This window comes from Dromaius novaehollandiae, chromosome 33, assembly GCF_036370855.1.
Source record: "Dromaius novaehollandiae isolate bDroNov1 chromosome 33, bDroNov1.hap1, whole genome shotgun sequence".
Classification (NCBI taxonomy): Eukaryota; Metazoa; Chordata; class Aves; order Casuariiformes; family Dromaiidae; genus Dromaius; species Dromaius novaehollandiae.
The window spans coordinates 839,772-861,454 of record NC_088127.1 but is presented as its reverse complement, the minus strand read 5'-3'; the positions used below and the strand labels follow the sequence as shown (position 1 = coordinate 861,454).

The following is a 21,683-nucleotide window of genomic DNA, read 5'->3' as shown; positions in this document are numbered from 1 at the left end:
CGTCTCCGTTCGCTCTTTGCGCCGCGCCGCACCGGCCATGTTGCCCCCGGCGCCGCCATTTTGTGCTTTCCCCCCCGCGCCTCACGTGACGGTGCTGTTTCCCGCGTCACGTGACCTCGGCGCGCGCGCGCGCGCACAGCGGAGGGAGGGGGGGGTGGAGCGCGCGGGTGCGGCGACGCGCTTCCGGCCCCGCGCGCGTCACGTGGCGGAAGCGGCGGGGCGCCTAAGATGGCGGCGGCGTGAGTTGCATGTTGTGGGGCCGCCGCGTCCGCTGGGAGGATCCGCCCGGGCCGCCCCGCCGCCATGGCGGTGACCATCACCCTCAAGACGCTGCAGCAGCAGACCTTCAAGATCCGCATGGAGCCCGACGAGACGGTGAGGGGCGCGGGGGGGGGGCAGGCCGCGGGGCGGGGGGGCCGCGCCGCCTCCCTTCCCTTCCCCCCCCCCCCCGCCCGTCGCGGTAACGGCCCCGTCGGGGGGGGTGGGGGGGGCTGTGTTCCCCCGTGCTGCCGCTGGGGGGGGGGGCCGGCTGCCCCCTCCCCTCACGTGTTGCTGGGGGGGTCCTGTCGCTCCCCCCCCCGCAATGGTTCGGCCCTGGCGCCCCCCCAGCGTGGCAGGGCCTGTGGGGGGGGATCAGTGTGCGTCTGGGGGGGGAGCTGCTCGTGTCCCCCCCGTGGTGAGGCCGGGGGGGGGGGGTCTGTGTCCTCTCTCTGCTGCGCAGCCTGGGAAGACCCTGCCCCCCCCCCGGGCATAGCCGGGGGGGCCTGTGACCCCCCCACATTGCAGCTCAGGGGGCTCCTGGTTGCCCTCCCCCTCCATACAGGGCGGGGGGGTCATATGCCCCCCCCATCATGGCAGCCGGGGCTCTCCCACTCCGGGGGGCTTCCGTGTCCCCCCCCCCGCATGGCATGAACTGGGGGGTGCTGCATCAAAGGGGGGGGCACTGGGTCCTGACCCCCCCCCACAACAGAAGGACAAGCTGGGGGGGGCAGCACCCCCCCTGGCAGGGGGGGAGTCCCCATCCCACCCCCCTGCTCGATTTGGGGGGGGGGAGACATCCTGGGGGGGGGCAGATGCCTGGGGGCAACGGGGCAGCGCTGACAGTTGTGGCTGCATTTTGGGGGGTGGGTAAATGCTGCCCCCACCCCCGGGAAAACAGGGGGGGAGCAGCCTGGAGCCCCCAGGCTGAGCGACGGCCAGGAGCAGCTGCCCTCCCTGTGGCGGGGGGGCGTTTTGGGGGGGTCCTGCTGCCCCCTTGGGGGGGTCCCACAGCCCAACCGGGGGGGGGGGGACTCTGCCGTGACCCCCCCGCCCCCCCCGCGGCAGGTGCGGGTGCTGAAGGAGAAGATCGAGGCGGAGAAGGGCAGCGACGCCTTCCCCGCGGTGGGGTGGGGGGTGTTTCGGGGGGTCCCGCTGCCCCCTTGGGGGGTCCCGCAGCCCAACCGGGGGGGGGGGACTCTGCCGTGACCCCCCCGCCCCCCCCGCGGCAGGTGCGGGTGCTGAAGGAGAAGATCGAGGCGGAGAAGGGCAGCGACGCCTTCCCCGTGGCCGGCCAGAAGCTCATCTACGCCGGCAAGATCCTGAGCGACGACGTGCCCATCCGCGACTACCGCATCGACGAGAAGAACTTCGTCGTCGTCATGGTGACCAAGGTGGGCCCCCCCGGCCCCCCCCGCCACGCTGACCCCCCCTGGCGGCGCTGAGCCCCCCCCCACGGCGCTGACCCCCCCGCGACGTCGCCTCCCCCCCTCCCCGCAGGCCAAGTCGGCGCTGGGCCCCGCCGCCGCTGCCCCCCCCGAGGCCCCGGAGCCCGCCCCGGCCCCCGGGCCCCCCCCGGCCGCCGCTGACGCCGCCCCCCCGCTGCCGCCGCCGCCCGCCGCCCCCAGCGAGGAGCAGCCGCCCCAGGACCCCCCCCCCGTCGCCCCCGCCGAGCCGGCAGCCGGGTAAGAGACAGCGCCGGTGGGGGGGGGGGGCAGTTTAGGGGGGTTTCTGTCCGTTTTCGCTGCCCCCCCCCGGGGTCGTTTGGGGGTGGTTTGTCCGTCTCCGTCATGGCCGGGACCTCGGGGGGGGGGAAGGGGGGATTTGGGGGGTTTTGGGGGGGGGTGAGGGGATCTGAGGGGGCTTGGGCGGGTGGAGGGGATTTGGGGGGGCCGGGGGGATTTGAGGGGAGCTCGGGGGGGGTGGAGGGGATTTGGGGGGGTTCGGGGGGGTGGAGGGCATTTGAGGGGGGCCGAGGGGGGAATTGGGGGTCTCAGGGAGGGTGGAGGGGATTTGGGGGGGGCTCAGGGGGAGATTTGGGGGGCCAGGAAGGATTTAGGGGATTTCAAGGGGGTGGAGGAGGTTTGAGGGACCAGGGGGGATTTGGGTTTTTTCTGGGGGCCGGGGGGGATGTGGGGGGGCTCGGGGGGTGGAGGGGATTGGGGGGGGCCGCCGCCCCCCCGCTCGGCTCTCGGAAGGACCCGGCTGCTATGTCTCTCTTTTAAATTCGCAGCTCTGTTCCCCCCCCAGGTAGCGCGGGGCGCTCGGCCGACGCCGCCTCCACCCTCGGTGGGTGCCGCGGGGCGGGGGGGTGTGTTACAGGGTGGGGGGGTCGAATGGAGGGGAGAGGGGGGGCCCCGGCATAGGGAGAAGGGGAGGATAAAGAGCAGGGGAGGAAAAACGGGGGGCCCCGGGGGGGGGAAATGGGGGTTGGGGGGGCAAATAGGGGGCAGCCAGGGGTTCCCAGGAGGGGGGGGCCGCAGTGTGGGGAGAGGGGAAGGTGGGGGGCTGGGGGGGCACATGGGGGGCAGCCGGGGGTCCCCAGTGTGGGGGGAGAGAGGAAGAAGAGGGGCTGGGGGGGGGCAAATGGGGGGCAGCCAGGGTGGGGGGGGGCAACAGTGCGGGGAGAGAGGAAGATGGGGGGCTGGGGGGGGCAGAAGAGGGTCTCTGGGGGCTGAAGAGGAGAAGGCGAGTTGGGGGGGTCCAGGGGGGCGGAGGGGGGTACATGGGGGGGCAGCGAGGCCCTGACCCCCCCGCGCCCCCCCGCAGTGACGGGCTCGGAGTACGAGACGATGCTGACGGAGATCATGTCGATGGGCTACGAGCGGGAGCGGGTGGTGGCCGCCCTGCGCGCCAGCTACAACAACCCCCACCGCGCCGTCGAGTACCTGCTCACGGTGAGCGCGGGGGGGGGGGCCCCGGGGCGGGGGGGGGGGCACGCCGCGGCCCCCCCTCACCCCGCTGTCCGTCCCCCCCCCCCCAGGGCATCCCCGGCAGCCCCGAGCCCGAGCGGGCGCCCGTGCAGGAGAGCCACCCCCCGGAGCAGCCGCCGCCCGAAGGTCAGTGGGGCGGGGCTTGGGGGGGCTCCGCCCTCCCCGGGGCGGGGCTTGTGCGGCTCCACCCCCGCCCTTAGGGTGGGGCTTGGGGGGCTCCACCCCCCTCAGGGCAGGGCTTGGGATCCCTCTGTGCTGGGTGTGGGGTGGGTTGCTCCCCTGGGGGTGTGGCTTGGGTTGACTCCTCCCCCCTGTGGGCGTGGCTTGAGGCATCTCCCCCGCAGTGGGTGGGGTTTGCAGAGGCTCCTCCCAGGGGTGTGGTCTGTAGGCTCCTCCCCTTATGGGTGTGGCTTAGGCAAATGCTGCTGGGGGTGTGGCCTGGTAAGGTTAGCTTGGGAGCATAGCCATGAGAGAAGCCCCGCCTCCTGGGGGGTGTGGCTTGAGTAGGCCCCACCTCCTGGTGGGTGGGGCTTGGCCAGGCTCCTCCCTCCCGGGGGCAGGGCCAAGCAGGGGGCTTCTGGGGGCAGGGCTTGGCCAGGCTCTTGTCTGTCTCTATGTAAGGCAAGCCCCTCCTCCTGGGGGGTGTGGCTTGAGCAGGCTCCTCCTCCTGGTGGGTGGGGCTTGGACAGGCTCCTCCCACCGGGGGCAGGGCCCAAACAGGGCCCTCCTGCATGCAGGGCTCAGCCAGGCTCTTGGCTCTCTGGGGGTGGGGCTTGTGCAGGCCCCTCCTCCTGGGGGGTGTGGCTTGAGCAGGCTCCTCCTCCTGGTGGGTGGGGCTTGGACAGGCTCCTCCCACCGGGGGCAGGGCCCAAACAGGGCCCTCCTGGGTGCAGGGCTCAGCCAGGCTCTTGGCTCTCTGGGGGTGGGGCTTGTGCAGCCCCCTCCTCCTGGGGGGTGGGGCCTATCTAGGCTCCTCCTCGGGGGCGTGGCCAGCACTGACCCCGCCCCCGCGGCAGGGGAGAACCCGCTGGAGTTCCTGCGGGAGCAGCCGCAGTTCCAGAACATGCGGCAGGTGATCCAGCAGAACCCGGCGCTGCTGCCCGCCCTGCTGCAGCAGCTGGGCCAGGAGAACCCCCAGCTGCTCCAGGTAGGCCCCGGACGCCTGGGCCCCGCCGCGGGGGGCGCCCCGCCCCCATCCCCTGCCCCCCCTCACCCCCGCTTCCCCCCCGCAGCAAATCAGCCAGCACCAGGAGCAGTTCATCCAGATGCTGAACGAGCCGCTGGGCGAGCTGGGCGACCTCGAGGGCGAGATGGGCGCCATCGGCGACGAGTCGCCCCAGATGAACTACATCCAGGTGACGCCTCAGGAAAAAGAAGCCATAGAAAGGGTAAGGGGCCCCGCGCGCCGGGCTGCGGCCGTCAGTAGGGGCCAGAGTTAACGCGGGGAAGGGAAGAGACTGCCCGCTTGCATGTATTGCAATTGATACAGGGTTATTTTTAGAGATGAAAATTAACAGTGCTGGGGTGGGAACCGTGCAACAACTTACGGCCATCCCTAGGGACCAGAGTTAACACTGCTTTGAGGGAGCGCTGATGGGGAAGTTACTTTAAGTTATTGCGGGAGGCAACACCAAGAGAGGAAAAACTTGCTTATAATTAGCAGCAGGAACTGAGCTTAACGGGGCTCAGGGAAGCGTTTTGTGGCTAACATTAGGCTCCAGAATTAATCATTGTGGGTTGCTACCTTAAGACTGTTAGTAGGGACCAGAGTTAATATAAAATAGTTGGTTTATAGCTATTATTAGAGCCAAGGCTAAAGCTGTTGCCAGCAGCAGCGTGGCTCGCAGCCACCATTAGGGTTCAGGGTTAACGCGGAGGCGGGAAGGTCGCCGCCGCCCGCCCCCTGGGCCATCAGTAGGGCCCAGGGCGCGCGGGGCGGGCCCTGACGCGCTCCCGCAGTTGAAGGCGCTGGGCTTCCCCGAGAGCCTGGTCATCCAGGCCTACTTCGCCTGCGAGAAGAACGAGAACCTGGCGGCCAACTTCCTCCTGAGCCAGAACTTCGACGACGACTGAGGGGGGCCGCGGCGGGCGCCCCCCCCTCCCCGCCGGGGCCCCCCCCACGCCCGGGAGCCCCCCCGGGGCCGCCCCGACCTCCCGCACCCACGCGGGGAAGGGGGAGGATGTGGGCCCCCCCGGGGCTCCCCCATGGCGCCGCTGCCCCTTTAAGGGAGCCCCGGGGTGGGGGAGCCTCGTTGGGCCCCGGCCCTGCCACGCCCCGAGGGAGTGGTGCTGATTGGCTGCCCCCGCCCCAGCGCCCGCCCTCTCTTAAGGGGGCAGCGTGCTCTTGGGAAAAGCGCTGCTTCTGCCCCCCCCCCACCCCCAAAATCCCCCCCGCCCCCCCCCCCGTTTCACCCCACGGGAAATGCGAGCCGCTGCCTGGGGGGGGGAGGGGGGGCTGCGGGGGGGGCTCCACCGCTGTGTAAAAAACATAACAAAATCTAGGAGGGAAAAGATTAAAAAGCAGAATTTTAAACCTGCCCACGGGTGAGCGTCCGGGGTGTGTGTGTGTTGGGGGGGGGGGGGGGGGCCGGATGCCTGGGCCCCCCCCGGGCTCCGCCAGCCCCCGTCACCTTAACTCTGCCCCGGAGCTGGACGCCGGGGGCTCGTTTTGGGGTGATGGGGGGGGTCCCAGCCCTGGATGCCGGGGTCCCACCCCCATTTTGGGGCGATTAGGGGGGTACGGGGGGGGCACGAGGGGATGACCGCAGTTTGGGGAGGGTGCATGGGGGGGGGATTGTGGGGGGGGGGGTCAACATGGCTGTGGGGGGCAGGGGGCGGGCGGGGCAGGGGGTCACCAGAGTTCAGGGGGCACATGTGGGGGGGTCACATTGGTTTGGGGGGGCACATGGGGGGGCCACCATGGTTTGGGGGGGTGCGGGGGGGGGTCACCACAGCTCAGAGGGGTCTGGGGGGGAATCACTGTGGTTGGGGGGGTCACGGGGTGGCGCAGGGGGGTCACTGCAGTTCTGGGGGGCACATGGGGAGGTCCCTGTGGTTTGAGGGGGGGTCTCTGTGATTTGGGGGGGTCACCGCAGCTCGGGGGGGCACATGGGGGGGTCACTGTGGCTCGGGGGGGGCGTGGGGTGGTGCAGGGGGGTCACTGCAGTTCCGGGGGGCACATGGGGGGGTCCCTGTGGTTTGAGGGGGGGGTCTCTGTGGTTGGGGGGGGTCACCACGGCTCGGGGGGGTACATGGGGGGGTCACTGCGGCTCGGGGGGGGGCGTGGGGTGGCGCAGGGGGGTCACTGCCGTTCCGGGGGGCACATGGGGGGGTCACTGTGGTTTGAGGGGGGGTCTCTGTGGTTGGGGGGGGTCACCGCGGCTCGGGGGGGGCTCAGGGGGCCACGGGGGGGGGCGCGGGGGCGGCGGCCTCGCGGGCGGCTGCCAGGGCCTGCCGGGCCTCCTCCTGCCGCCGCTGCCGCCGCTGCCGCTTGTCCTGGCGCCGCCGCTGCCGCTCCTGCTCCTCCTGCAGCGCCCGGGCCCGGGGGCCCCCCCCGGCCGCCGCCCCCCCCCGCGCCCCCCCCCGCTGCCGCGCCGCCGCCTCCTCCCGCCGCTGCCGCCAGGCCGCCATCTGCGCCGGGAGCGCTGCCAGCGCCGCCGCCACCCGCCGCGCCCTGTGTCGGGGGGGGGGGGATGTGCCACCGGCCCCCCCCAAATCCCAGTGTCCCCCCCCAAATCCCAGTGTCCCCCCCCCCAAATCCCAGGCCCTTCCCCCCATAGTCCTCGTCCCCCCCCAAATCCCACCATCACTCCCCATGGTCCCAGTTCCCCCCCCCATAGCCTCAGTGTCCCCCCCCATGGTCCCAGTTCCCCCCCCCATAGCCTCAGTGTCCCCCCCCCATGGTCCCAGTTCCCCCCCATCCAGTCCCAGTCCCCCCCCCCAAATCCCAGGCCCTCCCCCCTATAGTCCCAGTCCCCCCCCCAAGTCCCACTGATTCCCCCCCATGGTCCCAGTTCCCCCCTGTCCCATCCCAGTTCCCCCCCAAATCCCACTGTCCCCCCCCCCGTCCCAGTTCCCCCCCCATAATCCCAGTACCCCCCCCAAACACCAGTATGCCCCCCCGGTTGGTTCCCTCCCCCCTCGTGTCCCCCCCCGGTCCCGGTTCCCCCCCCGGTGTCCCCCCCCCCCATCCTGCTCCCCCCTGTCCCTGGCCCCCGGCCCTGGCATCCCCCGGGTCCCAGTGCCCGCCGGGTCCCGCTGCCCTCCCACCGGTGCCCCCCGGGTCCCGCTGCCCTCCCACCGGTGTCCCCCGGGTCCCAGTGCCCGCCGGGTCCCGCTGCCCCCCGGCCCCGGCGCCCCCCGGGTCCCGGCGCCCGCCGCACCTCTCGGCCCGCCGCTGCTCCTCCTGCCGCTCGCGCAGCTCCAGCGCCGCCTCCATGTCGCGCAGCGCCGGGCACCACTCGCGCTCCTCGGCCTCCAGCTCCCGCAGCCGCTCGGGGTCCGGCCACAGCCGCGCCGCCGCCACCCCCGACGCCGCCCCGAAGCGCCCGAAGAGCCGCGCCTCGTAGCGCGGCTCCAGCTGCCACGGCGGCGTCCGCGGGTCCGCGGGGTCGGGCCGGTACGGGCCGCCCAGGCTGCGCCGCAGCGGCGCCGCTCGGTACCCGCGCGCCGGGACCGGGCCCAGCGCCAGCGCCGCCAGCGCCCGCCGCAAGGGCGCCGCCATCTTGCCGCGGGAGGCGTAGGGCGGAAGTGACGCCAACGGGTACCTGGAGAGGGCGGAAGTGAGTGACGCCCGGGCGGAAGTGCCTGAAGCACGGGCGGAAGCGGGGCGCCGGCGGTGACGTCGTGGCGGTGGTTGCGGGCAGCGAGCCCGGGGGCCGCGGCGGGGGGAAGGGACCCAGCTGGGGGGGCCCGGTGGGGGGCGGGGGGGGGGGATTTGGGGGGGGGTCCCCGGTGTGGGGGGGAAGGGCCTGAAGGGATCCCGACGCGGGGGGGGGCCCGTGGGTGCGGGGGGGCCCGATGGGGTGGGGGGACCCATAGGCGTGGGGGGGCCCCAATAAGGGTGGGGGCCCCATGGGGCAGGGGAAACCCTAAGGTGGAGGGGGGACCCCGACAGCGGGGGGGCCCCAATGGGGGCGGGGGGGCCCCGTGAGGTGGGGGGGGCCCCAAGGGGGTGGGGGGACCCCGGAGGCGCCCCGATAGGTGTGGGGGGACCCCGAAAAGTGGGGGGGACCCCAAAAAACGCGGGTGGACCCCGGTACGGGTGGGGGGGACCCCAAAAAGGGCGCGGGACCCCCGTAGGGGTGGGGGGTCCCCAAAAAGAGGGGGGGGGCCCTGTGGGGTGCGGGGGGGCCGAGCTGGCCGCGGCCCCGGAGCAGCAGCGCGGCCTCGAGGCCGCCGAAAAGGGGCTGGGAGAGGCCGCGGAGGGAGCCCGGGGCCCCCCCCGACCCCCCCCCGGGGCCCCCCAAACCCCCCCGGGGCCCCCGGTCCCTGCAGCGCCGCCTCCCGCCGCCAGGGGTCGCGCTCCCCCCCCAGGGGGTGGGGGCGCCGCTCCCTACCGTAATGCTCCTAAACGCGGCCCCTCCCGGCCTGCGGGGGGGGGGGGGAGCGGGGGGAGGGGGATGGGCTCGGCGCGCGCTGCCGCCCCCGCCCCTCCCCCCGCCCCCCCCAACCCCCCCAAAAGCTTTTCAGCGGCAGCCAAAACCCCGGGGCGCCCTGCCAAGGGCTCCGGCGCGCCTTAACCCTTCCCTGCCCGCCGGCGCGGCCCCGGGCGGCGGGGGGCCGGACGCCTGGGCCCGCTCCCCACGGCGAGGGGGGCACCCGGACGCCTGGGCCCACTCTCTGCACAGGGTCCCATGGGGACAGGGGGTGCCCGGACGCCTGGGCCCGCTCCCCGTGGCCGTGGGGGACGCCTGGGCCCGCTCCCCACGCGGGGTCCCATGGGGACAGGGGGGCCCGGACGCCTGGGCCCGCTCCCCACAGCGAAGGGGGGACGCCTGGGCCCGCTCCCCATGGCCATGGGGCACGCCTGGGCCCACTCCCCATGGTGGCCCCATGGTGATGGGGTCACCCGGACGCCTGGGCCCGCTCCCCACACGGGGCCCCACGGCAATGGGGGGTGCCCGGACGCCTGGGCCCACTCCCCACACAGGGCCCCACGGCCATGGGGGACACCTGGGCCCGCTCCCCACGGCAGCCCCACGGCGATGGGGGGCTCCCGGACGCCTGGGCCCACTCCCTGCCCTGCTCCAGGGGGGGTTGGGGGGCTCCCGGACGCCTGGGCCCGCTCCCCGGCCGGGCCCCACAGCGGCGGGGGGCGCCCGGACGCCTGGGCCCGCTCCCCGCCCCCCTCCTGGCTCGGGGCTGCCGTGGGGCCGGGGGGGGAGCGGCGCCCTAATGGCTTCCAGGCCTCGGCGTCGAGCGCGAAACCGCCGCGGAGCCGAGCCAAATCCCCGGGAATCGCCCCCAAAGCGGCCCCCGCGCAGCCCCCCGCGGGGCCCAGGCGGCCGGGCGCCGCACCCCGACCCCCTCCCCCCCCCGCAGGTGGGCCCAGGCGTCCGGGGGCCGGGGGGGGGGGAGGGGAACCCCCCCCCAAAGAGCCTTCCGGGGGAGAGGCCCCGTTTTGGGGTGGTTCTGCCGCGTTTTGGGGCCTCTTTTTGCTGCCTCCTTTGTTCTTCCCTCCGGCCAAGTCCCCCCCCCCGGACGCCTGGGCCCCTTCCCGGGGCGGGGGGCAGCGCCCCGGACGCCTGGGCCCCGGCTGGGCTTGGGGGGGGGGGGCCGCGGGGTGTCGCCCCCCCGGCTCTGCTGGCACTGCGCGAGCGAGGTTGCCGTGCCGGGGCGACAGCGCTGCTCGTCCCCCCCCCCCCGCCGTGTCCCCCCCCCCCGCGTCCGTCTGCGCCCCCGCGTCTGTCCCTGTCCCCCCCCCGGGCGCGGGGGGGCCGGGCCGGGGTCCCCGCGCGGCGCTGGCAGCCGGCGGCCGTGGCAGCGGCCCAGCGCCGGGACGCAGCTGCGCCCCCTCCCCTCCCCTCCCCCCCCCCCGCGGGGGCCCAGGCGTCCGGGCGGGCCCAGCCCCCCCCCGGCTCGTGGCACACGCGTGTGTGTGCGGGGGGGGGGCTGCGAGCCGAGGCCGGGGGCTTTCGTTGCACCCCAGGAGCTGCTGCGGTCCCTTCCCAGTGCTCCCCAGTGCTCCCAGTGCCTGGCCTCCCTGCTGCTGCCCCCTTCCCAGTGCTCCCAGTGTCCCCCAGTGTCCCCCAGTGCCTGGCCTCCCTGCTGCACCCCCCTTCCTGGTGCTCCCAGTGCTCCCAGTGCCTCCCAGTATCTGGCCCCATGGCTGCACCCCCCTTCCCAGTGCTCCCAGTGCCTGGCCCCACTGCTGCACCCCCCTTCCCAGTGCTCCCAGTGTCCCCCAGTGCCCCCCAGTGCCTGGCCGCCCTGCTGCTGCCCCCTTCCCAGTGCCCCCCAGTGCTCCCAGTGTCCCCCAGTGCCTGGCCTCCCTGCTGCACCCCGCTCCCAGTGCTCCCAGTGCTCCCAGTGCTCCCAGTGCCTCCCAGTATCTGTCCCCATGGCTGCATCCCCCTTCCCAGTGCTCCCAGTTCTCCCCAGTGCCCAGCCCCACGGCTGCACCCCCATTCCCAGTGCTCCCAGTGCCCCCCAGTGCTCCCAGTGCCCAGCCTCCCTGCTGCACCCCCCATTCCCAGTGCTCCCAGTGCCCCCCAGTGCTCCCAGTGTCCCCCAGTGCGTGGCCCCCCTGCTGCACCCCCCTTCCCAGTGCTCCCAGTGCCCGGCCCCACTGCTGAACACCCCTCCCCAGTGTCCCCCAGTGCTCCCAGTGTCCCCCAGTGCTTCCAGTGCTCCCAGTGCCCAGCCTCCCTGCTGCACCCCCCTTCCCAGTGCTCCCAGTGCTGCCGTTGCCCCCCCCAGCCCCACGGTTGCCCCCCCCACATGGTGCTTTTTCCCTGTGTCCCCCTGTCCCCGTGTCCCCCGATGTCCCTGTGTCCCCGTGTCCCCAATGTCCCCATGTCCCCCAATGTCCCCATGTCCCCAATGTCCCCATGTCCCCCATTCCCATCCCTGCACCCCCCCGTCCCCCATCCCTGTGCCCCCCATATCCCTGTGTCCCCAATGTCCCTGTGTCCCCCAATGTCCCCATGTCCCCCAATGTCCCCGTGTCCCCAATGTCCCTGTGTCCCTGTGTCCCCCAATGTCCCCGTGTCCCCAATGTCCCCATGTCCCCAATGTCCCTGTGTCCCCCATCCCCATCCCTGCACCCCCCCGTCCCCCATCCCTGTGCCCCCCATATCCCTGTGTCCCCAATGTCCCTGTGTCCCCGTGTCCCCCAATGTCCCCGTGTCCCCAATGTCCCCATGTCCCCCATCCCCATCCCTGCACCCCCCTGTCCCCCATCCCTGTGCCCCCCATATCCCTGTGTCCCCGTGTCCCCCAATGTCCCTGTGTCCCCAATGTCCCTGTGTCCCCATGTCCCCCAATGTCCCTGTGTCCCCAATGTCCCTGTGTCCCCATGTCCCCCAATGTCCCCGTGTTCCCAATGTCCCTGTGTCCCCCAATGTCCCCCAATGTCCCCGTGTCCCCAATGTCCCTGTGTCCCCCATTCCCATCCCTGCACCCCCCTGTCCCCCATCCCTGTGTCCCCGTGTCCCCAATGTCCCCGTGTCCCCAATGTCCCTGTGTCCCCCAATGTCCCCGTGTCCCCCCATGTCCCCCGTGTCCCCCGCGTCCCCATGTCCCCCATGTCCCCGCGGCGGTGGCAGTGAAGGGGTGGCCGTGCCGCGGTGCCGGCTGCGCTGGGCCCGGTGCCGGGGCGGGGGGGGGGGCGGGGGGGGGGGCGGCTGCCAGCCCGGCTTGGCACCGCGCGGGCACAGATGGCACCGCCGCCCCCCCCCCCCCCGCAGCCCCCCCGGACGCCTGGGCCCCCCCGGACGCCTGGGCCCCTCTCCAGGACACCTGGGTCCCCCCGTGAGCCCCGGCGCCTCGCTTTGCCCCGGCTGGGGGGGGCCACGGGGGGACACGGGGACACGGGACACGCATGACATGGGGACACGTGGGGACATGGGACATGCAAGGCCCTGGGCAGGTGGTGGCCCCTCGTGTCCCCCCCGTGTCCCCTGTGTCCCCCATGTCCCCATGTCCCCCGTGTCCCCCCCGTGTCCTCCAGGTCCCCCCATGTCCCCGATGTCCCCATGTCCCCCCCGTGTCCCCCGTGTCCCCCCCGTGTCCCCCGTGTCCCCCCATGTCCCCGTGTCCGCGATGTCCCCATGTCCCCCCCATGTCCCCCAGGTCCACCCATGTCCCCTGTGTCCCCCATGTCCCCCCCGTGTCCCCCCCATGGCCCCTGTGTCCCCATGTCCCCCATGTCCCCCCTGTGTCCCCCCCATGTCCCCTGTGTCCCCCCATGTCCCCTGTGTCCCCGTGTCCCCCGTGTCCCCCGTGTCCCCACACCCCCCCGTGTCCCCTCACCCCCCAGCCGCCCGCTGGGGGCGGGGCTCCCCGCGGCCCCACCCCCACCGACGCCCCGCCCCACCCACCCATTCCCGGCGGGGGCGGGGCCTGGCCGGCGCCGAGGGGGGGCGGGGCGCCGCGGGGGCGTGTCCCCAGGGAGAGCGGGGGGGGGAGAGAAGGGGGCGTGTCCGAGGGGCAGAGGGGGCGTGTCCGAGGGCCAGAAGGGGGCGCGGTCTCGGGGGGGAAGGGGCGTGTCGGCGGCGCGGCGGGGGCGTGTCCGGGGGGAAGGGGGCGTGTCCGGGGGGGAAGGGGGCGTGTCCGGGCGCGGAGGGGGCGTGTCCGGGCGGCGGGGGCGGGGCCGGCGCGGCGCTTCCCGCCGGCAAAAGTGCGGCGGGCGCCCAACTTGGCCCCAACTTTCGCCGCCGCCGCCGCCGCCGCCGCCGCCGCCCCGCCATGTCCCGCCGCCCCGCCGTGTCCCGCCGCCGCTGAGGCCGCCGCCGCCATCGCCATGTACTCGCCCTACTGCCTCACCCAGGTACGGGGGGGGGGGTTCGGTAATGGGGGGGTCCCGGTAATGGGGGGGGTCCCGGTAACCGGGGGGGGGTCCCGGTAATGGGGGGGGGGTTCGGTAACCGGGGGGGTTTTCGGTAACGGGGGGGGGGTTCCGTAATGGGGGGGGTTCCCGGTAACCGGGGGGGAGTTCGGTAACCGGGGGGGGTTCCCGGTAACCGGGGGGGGGGTTCGTAATGGGGGGTTTCTCGGTAACCGGGGGGGGGTCCCGGTAACGGGGGGGGAAGTTCCGTAATGGGGGGGGTTCCCGGTAACCGGGGGGGGAGTTTGGTAACCGGGGGGGGTTTCGGTAACGGGGGGGGGGGGGGTTCGTAATGGGGGGTTTCTCGGTAACCGGGGGGGGTCCCGGTAACGGGGGGGGAAGTTCCGTAATGGGGGGGGTTCCCGGTAACCGGGGGGGGAGTTCGGTAACCGGGGGGGTTTCTGATAATGGGGGGGGGTCCCGGTAACCGGGGGGGGGGTTCCGTAATGGGGGGGGTTCCCGGTAACCGGGGGGGGAGTTCGGTAACCGGGGGGGGGTTCCCGGTAACGGGGGGGTCCCGGTAACCGGGGGGAAGGTTCGGGAATGGGGGGGGTTCGGGAATGGGGGGTTTTGGGGCTTTTTTGCCTCATGGGCGTGGAAAATGGCCGCCCCCCCCCCACTTTCAAATTGGGGGGGTGTTCGGTAATGTGGGGGGGGTCTGGTAATGGGGGGGGGGCTCCGGTAACCGGGGGGGGCTCCGGTAATTGGTGAAGGCTCGGTAATTAGGGAGAGCTCGGTAATAGGGGGGGGCTGGTAACGGGGGGGGGCCGGTAATAGGTGGTGCTCGGTAATGGGGGGGTCCCATAATGGGGGGGGGGGGTCCGGTAATTGGGGGGGCTCCGTGATGGGGGGGGCAGTGCTGGGGACCGGGGGGGGGGTGTCCCGGTGCAGGACCCCCCCTTCACCCCGTTCCCCCCCCCCCCAGACCCCCAGTGCCCCCCCGGGCTCCCGGTGCGGGTGGCAGTGCCCCCCCCCCCCCAATGCGAGGGGCACCGGGACCCCCCCGTGCAGCACCGGGACCCCCCCGGGGACACGACCGGTCCCGGTGCCCCTCGTGCGTCCTCGTGCAAAGGAGCGGTGTGACCCCCCCGTGCCCCCCCCCCAGTCCCCGCACGGCCCCCGGGAGCCGACGGCCGCAACCGGGCGACGTGGCTGGTGCCGGTGCCGCGGCCGTGAGCGCTCGTGCGTCCTCGTGCGAGGGGCCGGGACCCCCCCCGGGTGACACGGCGGGTCCTCGTGCAAGGGACCGGTCCTCGTGCAAGGGGCCGGGACCCCCCCGGGTGACACGGCCGGTCCTCGTGCAAGGGACCGGTCCTCGTGCAAGGGGCCGGGACCCCCCCGCGTGACACGGCCGGTCCTCGTGCAAGGGACCGGTCCTCGTGCAAGGGCCTGGGACCCCCCCGGGTGACACAGCCGGTCCTCGTGCGTCCTCGTGCAAGGGACCGGTCCTCGTGCAAGGGCCCGGGACCCCCCCGGGGTGACACGGCCGGTCCTCGTGCATCCTCGTGCGTCCTCGTGCAAGGGCCCGGGACCCCCCCGGGGCGACACGGCCGGTCCCCGTGCGTCCTCGTGCGAGGGGCTGCCACCCCCGCGGCCGGTCCCGGGCACCTATAGGCACCTATAGGACACGTGTAGGCGGGAGCAGGCCGCTTGCACGAGGTGCTGCTTTTCGGGGGGGGGGGGGGTGAACCCCCCCTCCACCCCCCCGTCCCCGTGGTTGGGGGGTCCCTCGCACGGGGGGGGGGGGGGAATTGCACCGGGACGGCGTTTTTGGAGGGGAAATGCACCCGCCGGGGGGGCAAAACCGCTGCCGGGGGGGGATTTATTATTATTATTAATTATTATTATTATTATTATTGCTTTTTGGGGGGGGTGCGAAGCCCCCGTGCGAGGGGGGGTCGCGGGACCGCGGCGGGCGCTTGCACAGCGTTAGCTGTTATTTCATTTATTTTGGCTGTTTTCCGGCCGGGGGGGGGGGGGGCGAGGGGGGGGGGCTCCCGCCGCCCTGATTTAAAAAGCTGATGGTGATTTTTTTGCCCGTTTTCCCCGGTTTTCGCCCCGTTTCCCGGCGGCGCCCGGGCAGCCGCGGCACCTTGGGCTGCTGCCAGCGTCGGGGCCCGGCAGCGCCGGCTTCTCGCAGCTTCTCCGGCCTCGCACACGCGTGTGCCGGGGCCTCACACGCGTGTGCGCGGCGCCTTGTGCCCCCCCCCCGGGCTGCACACGCGTGTGCGCGGCGCCTTGTGCCCCCCCCGGGCTGCACACGCGTGTGCGCGGCCCCGTGCAAGCAGGTGACACACGCGTGTGCGTGCAGCCGTGCCCGGCTGCCTCCTGCACACGTATGTGCTTCCATGCACGCGCGTAACTGCACACGCGTGCGCTCCCGGGTGCGTTGCTCGCTCGTGCATGCGCGCGGTTGCACACGCGTGTGCTCCCCGGCCCGGCTCCCCTGTGCACACACGTGATCGCGGGCTGCACACGTATGTGCTCTGCCATGCGCACGCGCATGTGCTCACGTGTGCGCATGCTGCACACGCGTGTGCACCCCCCCCCAACGCCCCTTTGGAGCCGCTTTCCCCAAAATGGAGGCCGGGGGGGGGGGGTTGTCGCCGGCTCCTCGTGCCACCCGCTTCCCCCCCCCCCCCGCCGTGCAAAGCGCGACGGTGTGCAAAGCGCGACGGTGTGCAAAGCGCACGGCCGAGCAAAACACAGCGCCGTGCACACTGCAACGGCGTGCAAAGCCGAACGCCGGGCGCGATGCGACGCCGGGCAAAGCCGGACGCTGTGCCGAGCGCGACGGTGTGCAAAGCCGAGGGCCGTGCAAAGTGCAACGCCGGGCAAAGCCGAACGCCGGGCAAAGTGCGATGCAACGCCGTGCAAAGCCGAACGCCGTGCAAAGCGTGGTGCTGTGCAAAACTGAATGCTGTGCAAAGTGCAGCGCCGTGCCGAGTGCGACGTTGTGCAAAGCCGAAGGCCGTGCAAAGCGTGGTGCTGGGCACGATGCGACGCCGTGCAGAGCCGAACGCTGTGCAAAGCCGAACGCCGTGCCAAGCGCAGCGCCGTGCCGAGTGCGACGCCGTGCAGAGCCGAACGCTGTGCCGAGTGCAAGGCCGTGCAAAGCGTGACGCTGGGCACAACGCGAGGCCGTGCAGAGCCGAACGCCGTGCAAAGCCGAAGGCCGTGCCAAGCGCAGCGCCGTGCCGAGTGCGACGCCGTGCGAAACCGAACGCCGTGCAAAAGCGAACGCCGTGCAAAGCGCAGCGCCGTGCCGAGTGCAAGGCCGTGCAAAGCGTGACGCTGGGCACAACGTGAGGCCGTGCAAAGCCGAACGCCGTGCAGAGCTGAACGCCGCACAAAGCGCAGCGCTGTGCCAAGCGCAAGGCCGTGCAAAACCCAGTGCCGTGCAAAGCCAAACGCCGTGCAAAACCGAGGGCCGTGCAAAGCCGAACGCGCTGCCAAGTGCAACGTTGTGCAAAGCCGAACGCCGTGCAGAGCCGAACGCCGCACAAAGCGCAGCGCCGTGCCAAGCGCAAGGCCGTGCAAAACCCAGCGCCGTGCAAAACCGAGGGCTGTGCAAAGCCGAACGCGCTGCCAAGTGCGACGTTGTGCAAAGCCGAGGGCTGTGCAGAGCTGAACACCGCACAAAGCGCAGTGCCGTGCCAAGCACAAGGCCGTGCAAAACCCAGCGCCGTGCAAAACCCAGCGCCGTGCAAAGCCAAACGCACTGCCAAGTGCGACATTGTGCAAAGCTGAGGGCCGTGCAAAGCCGAACGCCGTGCAAAGCCAAACGCCGTGCAAAGCCGAGGGCCGTGCAAAACCCAGCGCCGTGCAAAGCCAAACGCGCTGCCAAGTGCAACGTTGTGCAAAGCCAAACGCCGTGCCAGGCGCGGGGCCGTGCAAAGCCGAGGGCCGTGCAAAGCCGAGGGCCGTGCCAAGCGCGGTGCTGGGCGCGATGCAACGCTGCGCGGAGCCGAACGCCGCACAAAGCCCGCGGCCGTGCCAAGTGCGGGGCCGTGCAAAGCCCAAGGCTGCGCAAAGCCGAGCGCCGTGCAAAGCCGAGGGCCGCGCGGAGCCCAGCGCCGTGCCAAGCGCGACGCCCTGCAAAATGGAGCCGCGGCGCGGGTGTGCGGCCCGGCGCGGGTGTGCAGTGCGGGTGTGCGGCCCGGCGCGGTGTAGCCCGGCGCGGTGTAGCCCGGCGCGGTGCCATCTCCGTCGCGGTGCAGCCGCTCGGCTCGGCTGGGGCAGCGGCTCCTACCTGGCTGCGGCCCCGGGGAGAAGGGGGGAACGGGAAAAATGCCAGGGGGAAAAATGCCAAGGGGAGGAAAAAATGCCGAGGGAAAGAGGGGAGAATGCGGAGGGGAAAATGCAGAGAAAGAAGCGCGGAGGGAAAGGAGGAAAATGCGAGGGGAAAAAAGAAAAATGCAAACGGAAAGCAGGGAAAATGCAGAGGGGAAAATGCAGAGGGAAAGCGGGGAAAATGCAGAGGGAAAGCGGGGAAAATGCAAAGGGAAAGAAGGAAAAATGCAAACGGAAAGACAGAAAAATGCAGAGGGAAAGCAGGAAAAATGCAGAGGGACAAATGTGATGGGAAAGCGGGAAAAATGCAAAGGGAAAAAGGGGGAAACGTGAAGGGAAAAAAAAGCAAGCGGAAAAAGGGAGAAATGCAGAGGCCAAGAGAAAAATGGAACGGGAAAAATGCGAAGGGAAAGCAAAAATGCAAAGAGAAAGGAAAGGGAAAGTGCAAAAGAAAAAAGAGCGAGAGCGCAAAAAGGAAAAAGGAGAAATGCAACGGGAAAAGGGGAAAATGCAAAAGAAAAAAGAGCCAAAATGCAAAGAAAAAAGGAAGAACGCAGAAAGAAAAGGAGCGATGCAGAGGAAAAAAAGAGCGAGAATGCAAAGAGAAAATAGGAGAAATGCAAAGAAAAAAGAGCAGAAATGCAGAAAGAAAAGAGGAGGAATGCCAAAGAAAAACGAGATGCAAAGAAAAGAGCAAAAACGCAAAAAGAAAAAAGAGCAGAAATGTAGAAAGAAAAAAGAGCAAAAATGCAGAAAGAGAAAAAGAAACGCAACGGAAAAAAAGAGCAAAAACGCCAAAGGAAAATAGGAGAATTATAAAAGAAACGAGCAAAAACGCGAAGGAAAAAGGAGGAACGCAAAAAGAGAAAAGGAGAAATGCAAAGGAAAAAGAGCAAAACCCGAGGAAAAAAGAAACGTAAAGAAGAAAACAAAAAATGCCCAGGAAAAAGCCAAAACGCAAAAAGAAAAGAGGGAGAAACGCAAAGAAAAGGAGAGAAAAATGCAGCGAAAAAGAGCAGGAGCGCGGGGGGGGGGGCAGCTTGGCCGTGGCCCCCCCCCCCCCGCCTCCCACGGGCGCCCACGCGCCGGGCGGGTCACGGCATGGTGCACACGCGTGTGCTGGCGGCAGCGGGGGTGCACACGCGTGTGCCGCGGGACCGTGGGGCAGTGCACACGCGTGTGCTGCCGGCTGATGCAATCGGGGCAGGTTGGGGTGTGCAGCCGCGTGCGTGGCGTGTGCGTGGCGTGTGCGTCCCTGTGCACACGCGTGGCGAGCCGTGTGCGCGCCCGGTGACGTGGTGCGCTGCTGCGGCCGGCCGTGCTCCCCGGGGTCCTGCCCCATGCGTGTGCTGCAGCACGCGTGTGCTCTGCACCCCGTGCGTGTGTCATGGGTGCTCAACGCACCCCGTGCACGCACCACGCGTGTGCTCTGCGCCCTGTGCACGTGACACGTGTGCCGTTTGCACCCTACACGCATGTTGTTGGTGCTCGGTGCACCCCGTGCATGTGCCACGTGTGCTCATTGCACCCCGTGCACGCACCACGTGTGCTCATTGCACCCCGTGCACGTGACACGCGTGTGCTCTGCGCCCTGTGCACGTGACACGCGTGTGCTCTGCGCCCCACACACATGTTGGTGCTCGGTGCCCCCCGTGCACACGCCACACGTGTGCTCTGCCCCCCGCTCACGCGTGTGCTCTGCCCCCCCCCGCCGTCGCCGCCCTCCTGCTCCGCCGCGGGGCTGATCCTGCCCCCCCCCCGTGTCCCCCCCCCGTGTCCCCCCCCCCGTGTCCCCCCCCGTCCCGCGGCACCATCAATAATGGAGCGGCCCCGGCCCCCCCCCCCCCCCCCCGGGCCCTGAATTATTGATGGGCGCAAAAAGCTTTCTTGGACGGCGGCACCGCGGCGGGGGGGGGGGACCCGGACGCCTGGGCCCTCCCGGGGGCCCGGACGCCTGGGCCCGCCGCCATCGCCGCCGCCCCGCAGAAGCCCTGCGCCGCGGCGTCGCTGCCCGGACGCCTGGGCCCCCTTCGAGCGGCCCGGACGCCTGGGCCCCTGCAGGAACGATCTAGCACGTTCTCTGCGGAGCCGCCCGGACGCCTGGGCCCCTTGAGCCGCCCGGACGCCTGGGCCCCTTGATCTGCTCGGACACCTGGGCCCCCCCACAGTCCACCCGGACGCCTGGGCCCCCAATCCACCCGGACGCCTGGGCCCCCCCCCAAATCCACCCGGACGCCTGGGTCCCTCCCGGTCTGCCCGGACACCTGGGTCCCTTCCAATCCACCCGGATGCCTGGGCCCTTTCCAATCTGCCCGGACGCCTGGGCCCCCTCCGATCCACCCGGACGCCTGGGCCCTTTCCAATCCGCCCGGACGCCTGGGCCCCCTGATCCGCCCGGACGCCTGGGCCCCCGCAGCACGTTGTGCGCGAGGCCGCCCGGACGCCTGGGCCCGCGGGGGCGTAGGGGGGGGCGAGGGGGGGGGGCGGCCTCCCCCGCGCGGGCCCCCTCCCCCGGCCGGGCCCGGTGCCTCCTGGCAGCCCTGGAGGAAGGGGCCTGCGCGGGGGGGCCGGGGGGGGGGGGGCGCGTTGGCGGCTGCTCCGCCGCGCTGGGGGGGGGGGTTGAGGGGAGGGGGGGGGCTTGGGCGCGTGCCGGGCCCCCCCCCCCCCCCTCGGCGCAGCCGGGCGCTGGCGCCGTGCCGGGCGTCTCCAGCTGCGGACGCGGCAACGTGGCTTCGCCCGGCACCGCGGCTCACTGCGGCCCGCCGCAGCCAATTGCAGGCTGGGTTCCCCCCCCCGGCCCCCCCCGCGGGGGCCCAGGCGTCCGGGCGGGGCCGCCACCACCCCCCCCCACCCCACCCCGGCCCCGCCGCCCTCGCTCGGCCCCGCGCGGGCCCAGGCGTCCGGGCCTCGCGCCGCCTTGGCTGCGCCGCCTCCTTTGTCCTCGTGGAGGTGAGGCCGGGGCCCAGGCGTCCGGGCGGGCCCAGGCGTCCGGGGCCTCCGGACTGTTCTACGCCGACCCCCTTGGCCTCCCCGACGGAGGGGGCCCAGGCGTCCGGGCGGGCCCAGGCGTCCGGGCAGACCCAGGCGTCCAGGTGGGCCCAGGCGTCCGGGTCTCCGGAACGGTCTACGTTAGCCCCAAGTGGCCCCGCTGCCCTCCCGGAGGTGAGGCCGGGGCCCAGGCGTCCGGGCGGGCCCAGGCGTCCGGGCGGCGCAGCCTTGAGCTGGTCCGGGGCCGGGGAGGGGCCCAGGCGTCCGGGCAGCAGGGAGAGGGCCCAGGCGTCCGGGCGGGCCCAGGCGTCCGGGCTCCTTTCACTCCTCCCGCTGAATCTCCCTCTCTGGCCACAGCGAGGCAGGGGCCCAGGCGTCCGGGAGCCTCCCCCCCGCGTGAGGCCGGTGGTCCCCGGCTCGGGGGAGGGGTCCCGGACGCCTGGGCCCCTCCCTGCCAGCGCCTCTCCCGGGCGCCTGGGGCACCGCCGGGCCGGGCCGGGGGCCGCTCCCGCGTGGGCGTGCGCCGCCCTGCGCCCTCGTGCACCGGTGCGAGCGCTTGTGCACCGCCGCAATCGCTTGTGCGCCGCCGCAATCGCTTGTGCACCACCGCACACCCTCGTGCACAGCTGCAATCGCTTGTGCACCACCGCAGTCACTTGTGCACCACCGCCGTGCGCCCCCGTGCACAGCCGTGAGCGCTTGTGCATCACTGCAATGCCTCGTGCACCACCGCAATCGCTTGTGCACAGCCATGAGCGCTTGTGCATCGCTGCAATCCCTTGTGCACCACCGCAATCGCTTGTGCACAGCCGTGAGCGCTTGTGCACCACCACAATCCCTCGTGCACCATTGCAGTCCCTCGTGTGCCACCGCAATCGCCTGTGCACCGCCGCAATCGCTTGTGCACCACCGCAGTCGCCTGTGCACCACCGCAGTCGCTTGTGCACTGCCACAATCGCCTGTGCACCGCCGCGTGCCCGCGTGCACCGCCGCAATCGCTTGTGCGTGGTCGTGCGCCCTCGTGCCTCCTCGTGCCGCGCGTCCCCGTGTCCCCGCGTCCCGGCAGCACCGTGTCCCCCCCGGCCCCGCGCCGCCTTCGAGCGCCGCTTTTGGCCAAAACCCCCCAAAACGGGGGCGGGGGGGTGCCGGGTGCACACGCGTGT

General features: G+C 71.9%; 3 protein-coding genes across 8 annotated transcripts in view; 2 read left to right on the top strand and 1 right to left on the bottom strand.

The window, feature by feature from the left end:
- NFIX (nuclear factor I X) overlaps positions 1 to 21,683 on the top strand; it is a 71,839-nt gene that overhangs the window by 27,180 nt on the left and 22,976 nt on the right. For 2 of the 6 annotated variants that reach the window (XM_064499354.1, XM_064499348.1), the window contains exon 2: positions 13,138 to 13,182. In XM_064499354.1, coding sequence (XP_064355424.1) covers positions 13,156 to 13,182 — 27 coding nt within the window. In that variant the 5' untranslated portion in view covers positions 13,138 to 13,155. Of the gene's footprint in view, positions 1 to 12,983; positions 13,183 to 21,683 lie in introns of those variants that run through there. The other 4 variants (XM_064499353.1, XM_064499350.1, XM_064499352.1 and 1 more) reach the window with 2 other exon arrangements.
- RAD23A (RAD23 homolog A, nucleotide excision repair protein) lies at positions 171 to 5,728 on the top strand. The gene is made up of 9 exons (XM_064499369.1): positions 171 to 375; positions 1,491 to 1,652; positions 1,759 to 1,943; positions 2,492 to 2,547; positions 3,028 to 3,155; positions 3,242 to 3,317; positions 4,208 to 4,338; positions 4,424 to 4,579; positions 5,151 to 5,728. The coding sequence occupies exons 1-9, from the start codon at positions 304 to 306 to the stop codon at positions 5,262 to 5,264; spliced, it is 1,080 nt and encodes a 359-aa protein (XP_064355439.1). The 5' UTR covers positions 171 to 303; the 3' UTR covers positions 5,265 to 5,728.
- Positions 6,301 to 8,797, bottom strand: GADD45GIP1 (GADD45G interacting protein 1). Its single transcript, XM_064499377.1, has 3 exons — positions 8,750 to 8,797; positions 7,574 to 7,957; positions 6,301 to 6,864 (listed from the first exon to the last, which is right to left on the bottom strand). The coding sequence occupies exons 2-3, from the start codon at positions 7,912 to 7,914 to the stop codon at positions 6,585 to 6,587; spliced, it is 621 nt and encodes a 206-aa protein (XP_064355447.1). The 5' UTR covers positions 7,915 to 7,957; positions 8,750 to 8,797; the 3' UTR covers positions 6,301 to 6,584.

Excerpts from the sequence above, each read along its gene's own strand:
- GADD45GIP1 (XM_064499377.1), bottom strand. The coding sequence starts at position 7,914 with ATGGCGGCGCCCTTGCGGCGGGCGCTGGCGGCGCTGGCGCTGGGCCCG. Across the intron at positions 6,865-7,573 it reads GAGCAGCGGCGGGCCGAGAG|GGCGCGGCGGGTGGCGGCGG; the intron begins GTGCGGCGGGCG and ends CCCCCGACACAG.
- RAD23A (XM_064499369.1), top strand. The coding sequence starts at position 304 with ATGGCGGTGACCATCACCCTCAAGACGCTGCAGCAGCAGACCTTCAAG. Across the intron at positions 2,548-3,027 it reads CGACGCCGCCTCCACCCTCG|TGACGGGCTCGGAGTACGAG; the intron begins GTGGGTGCCGCG and ends GCCCCCCCGCAG. Across the intron at positions 4,339-4,423 it reads AGAACCCCCAGCTGCTCCAG|CAAATCAGCCAGCACCAGGA; the intron begins GTAGGCCCCGGA and ends TCCCCCCCGCAG.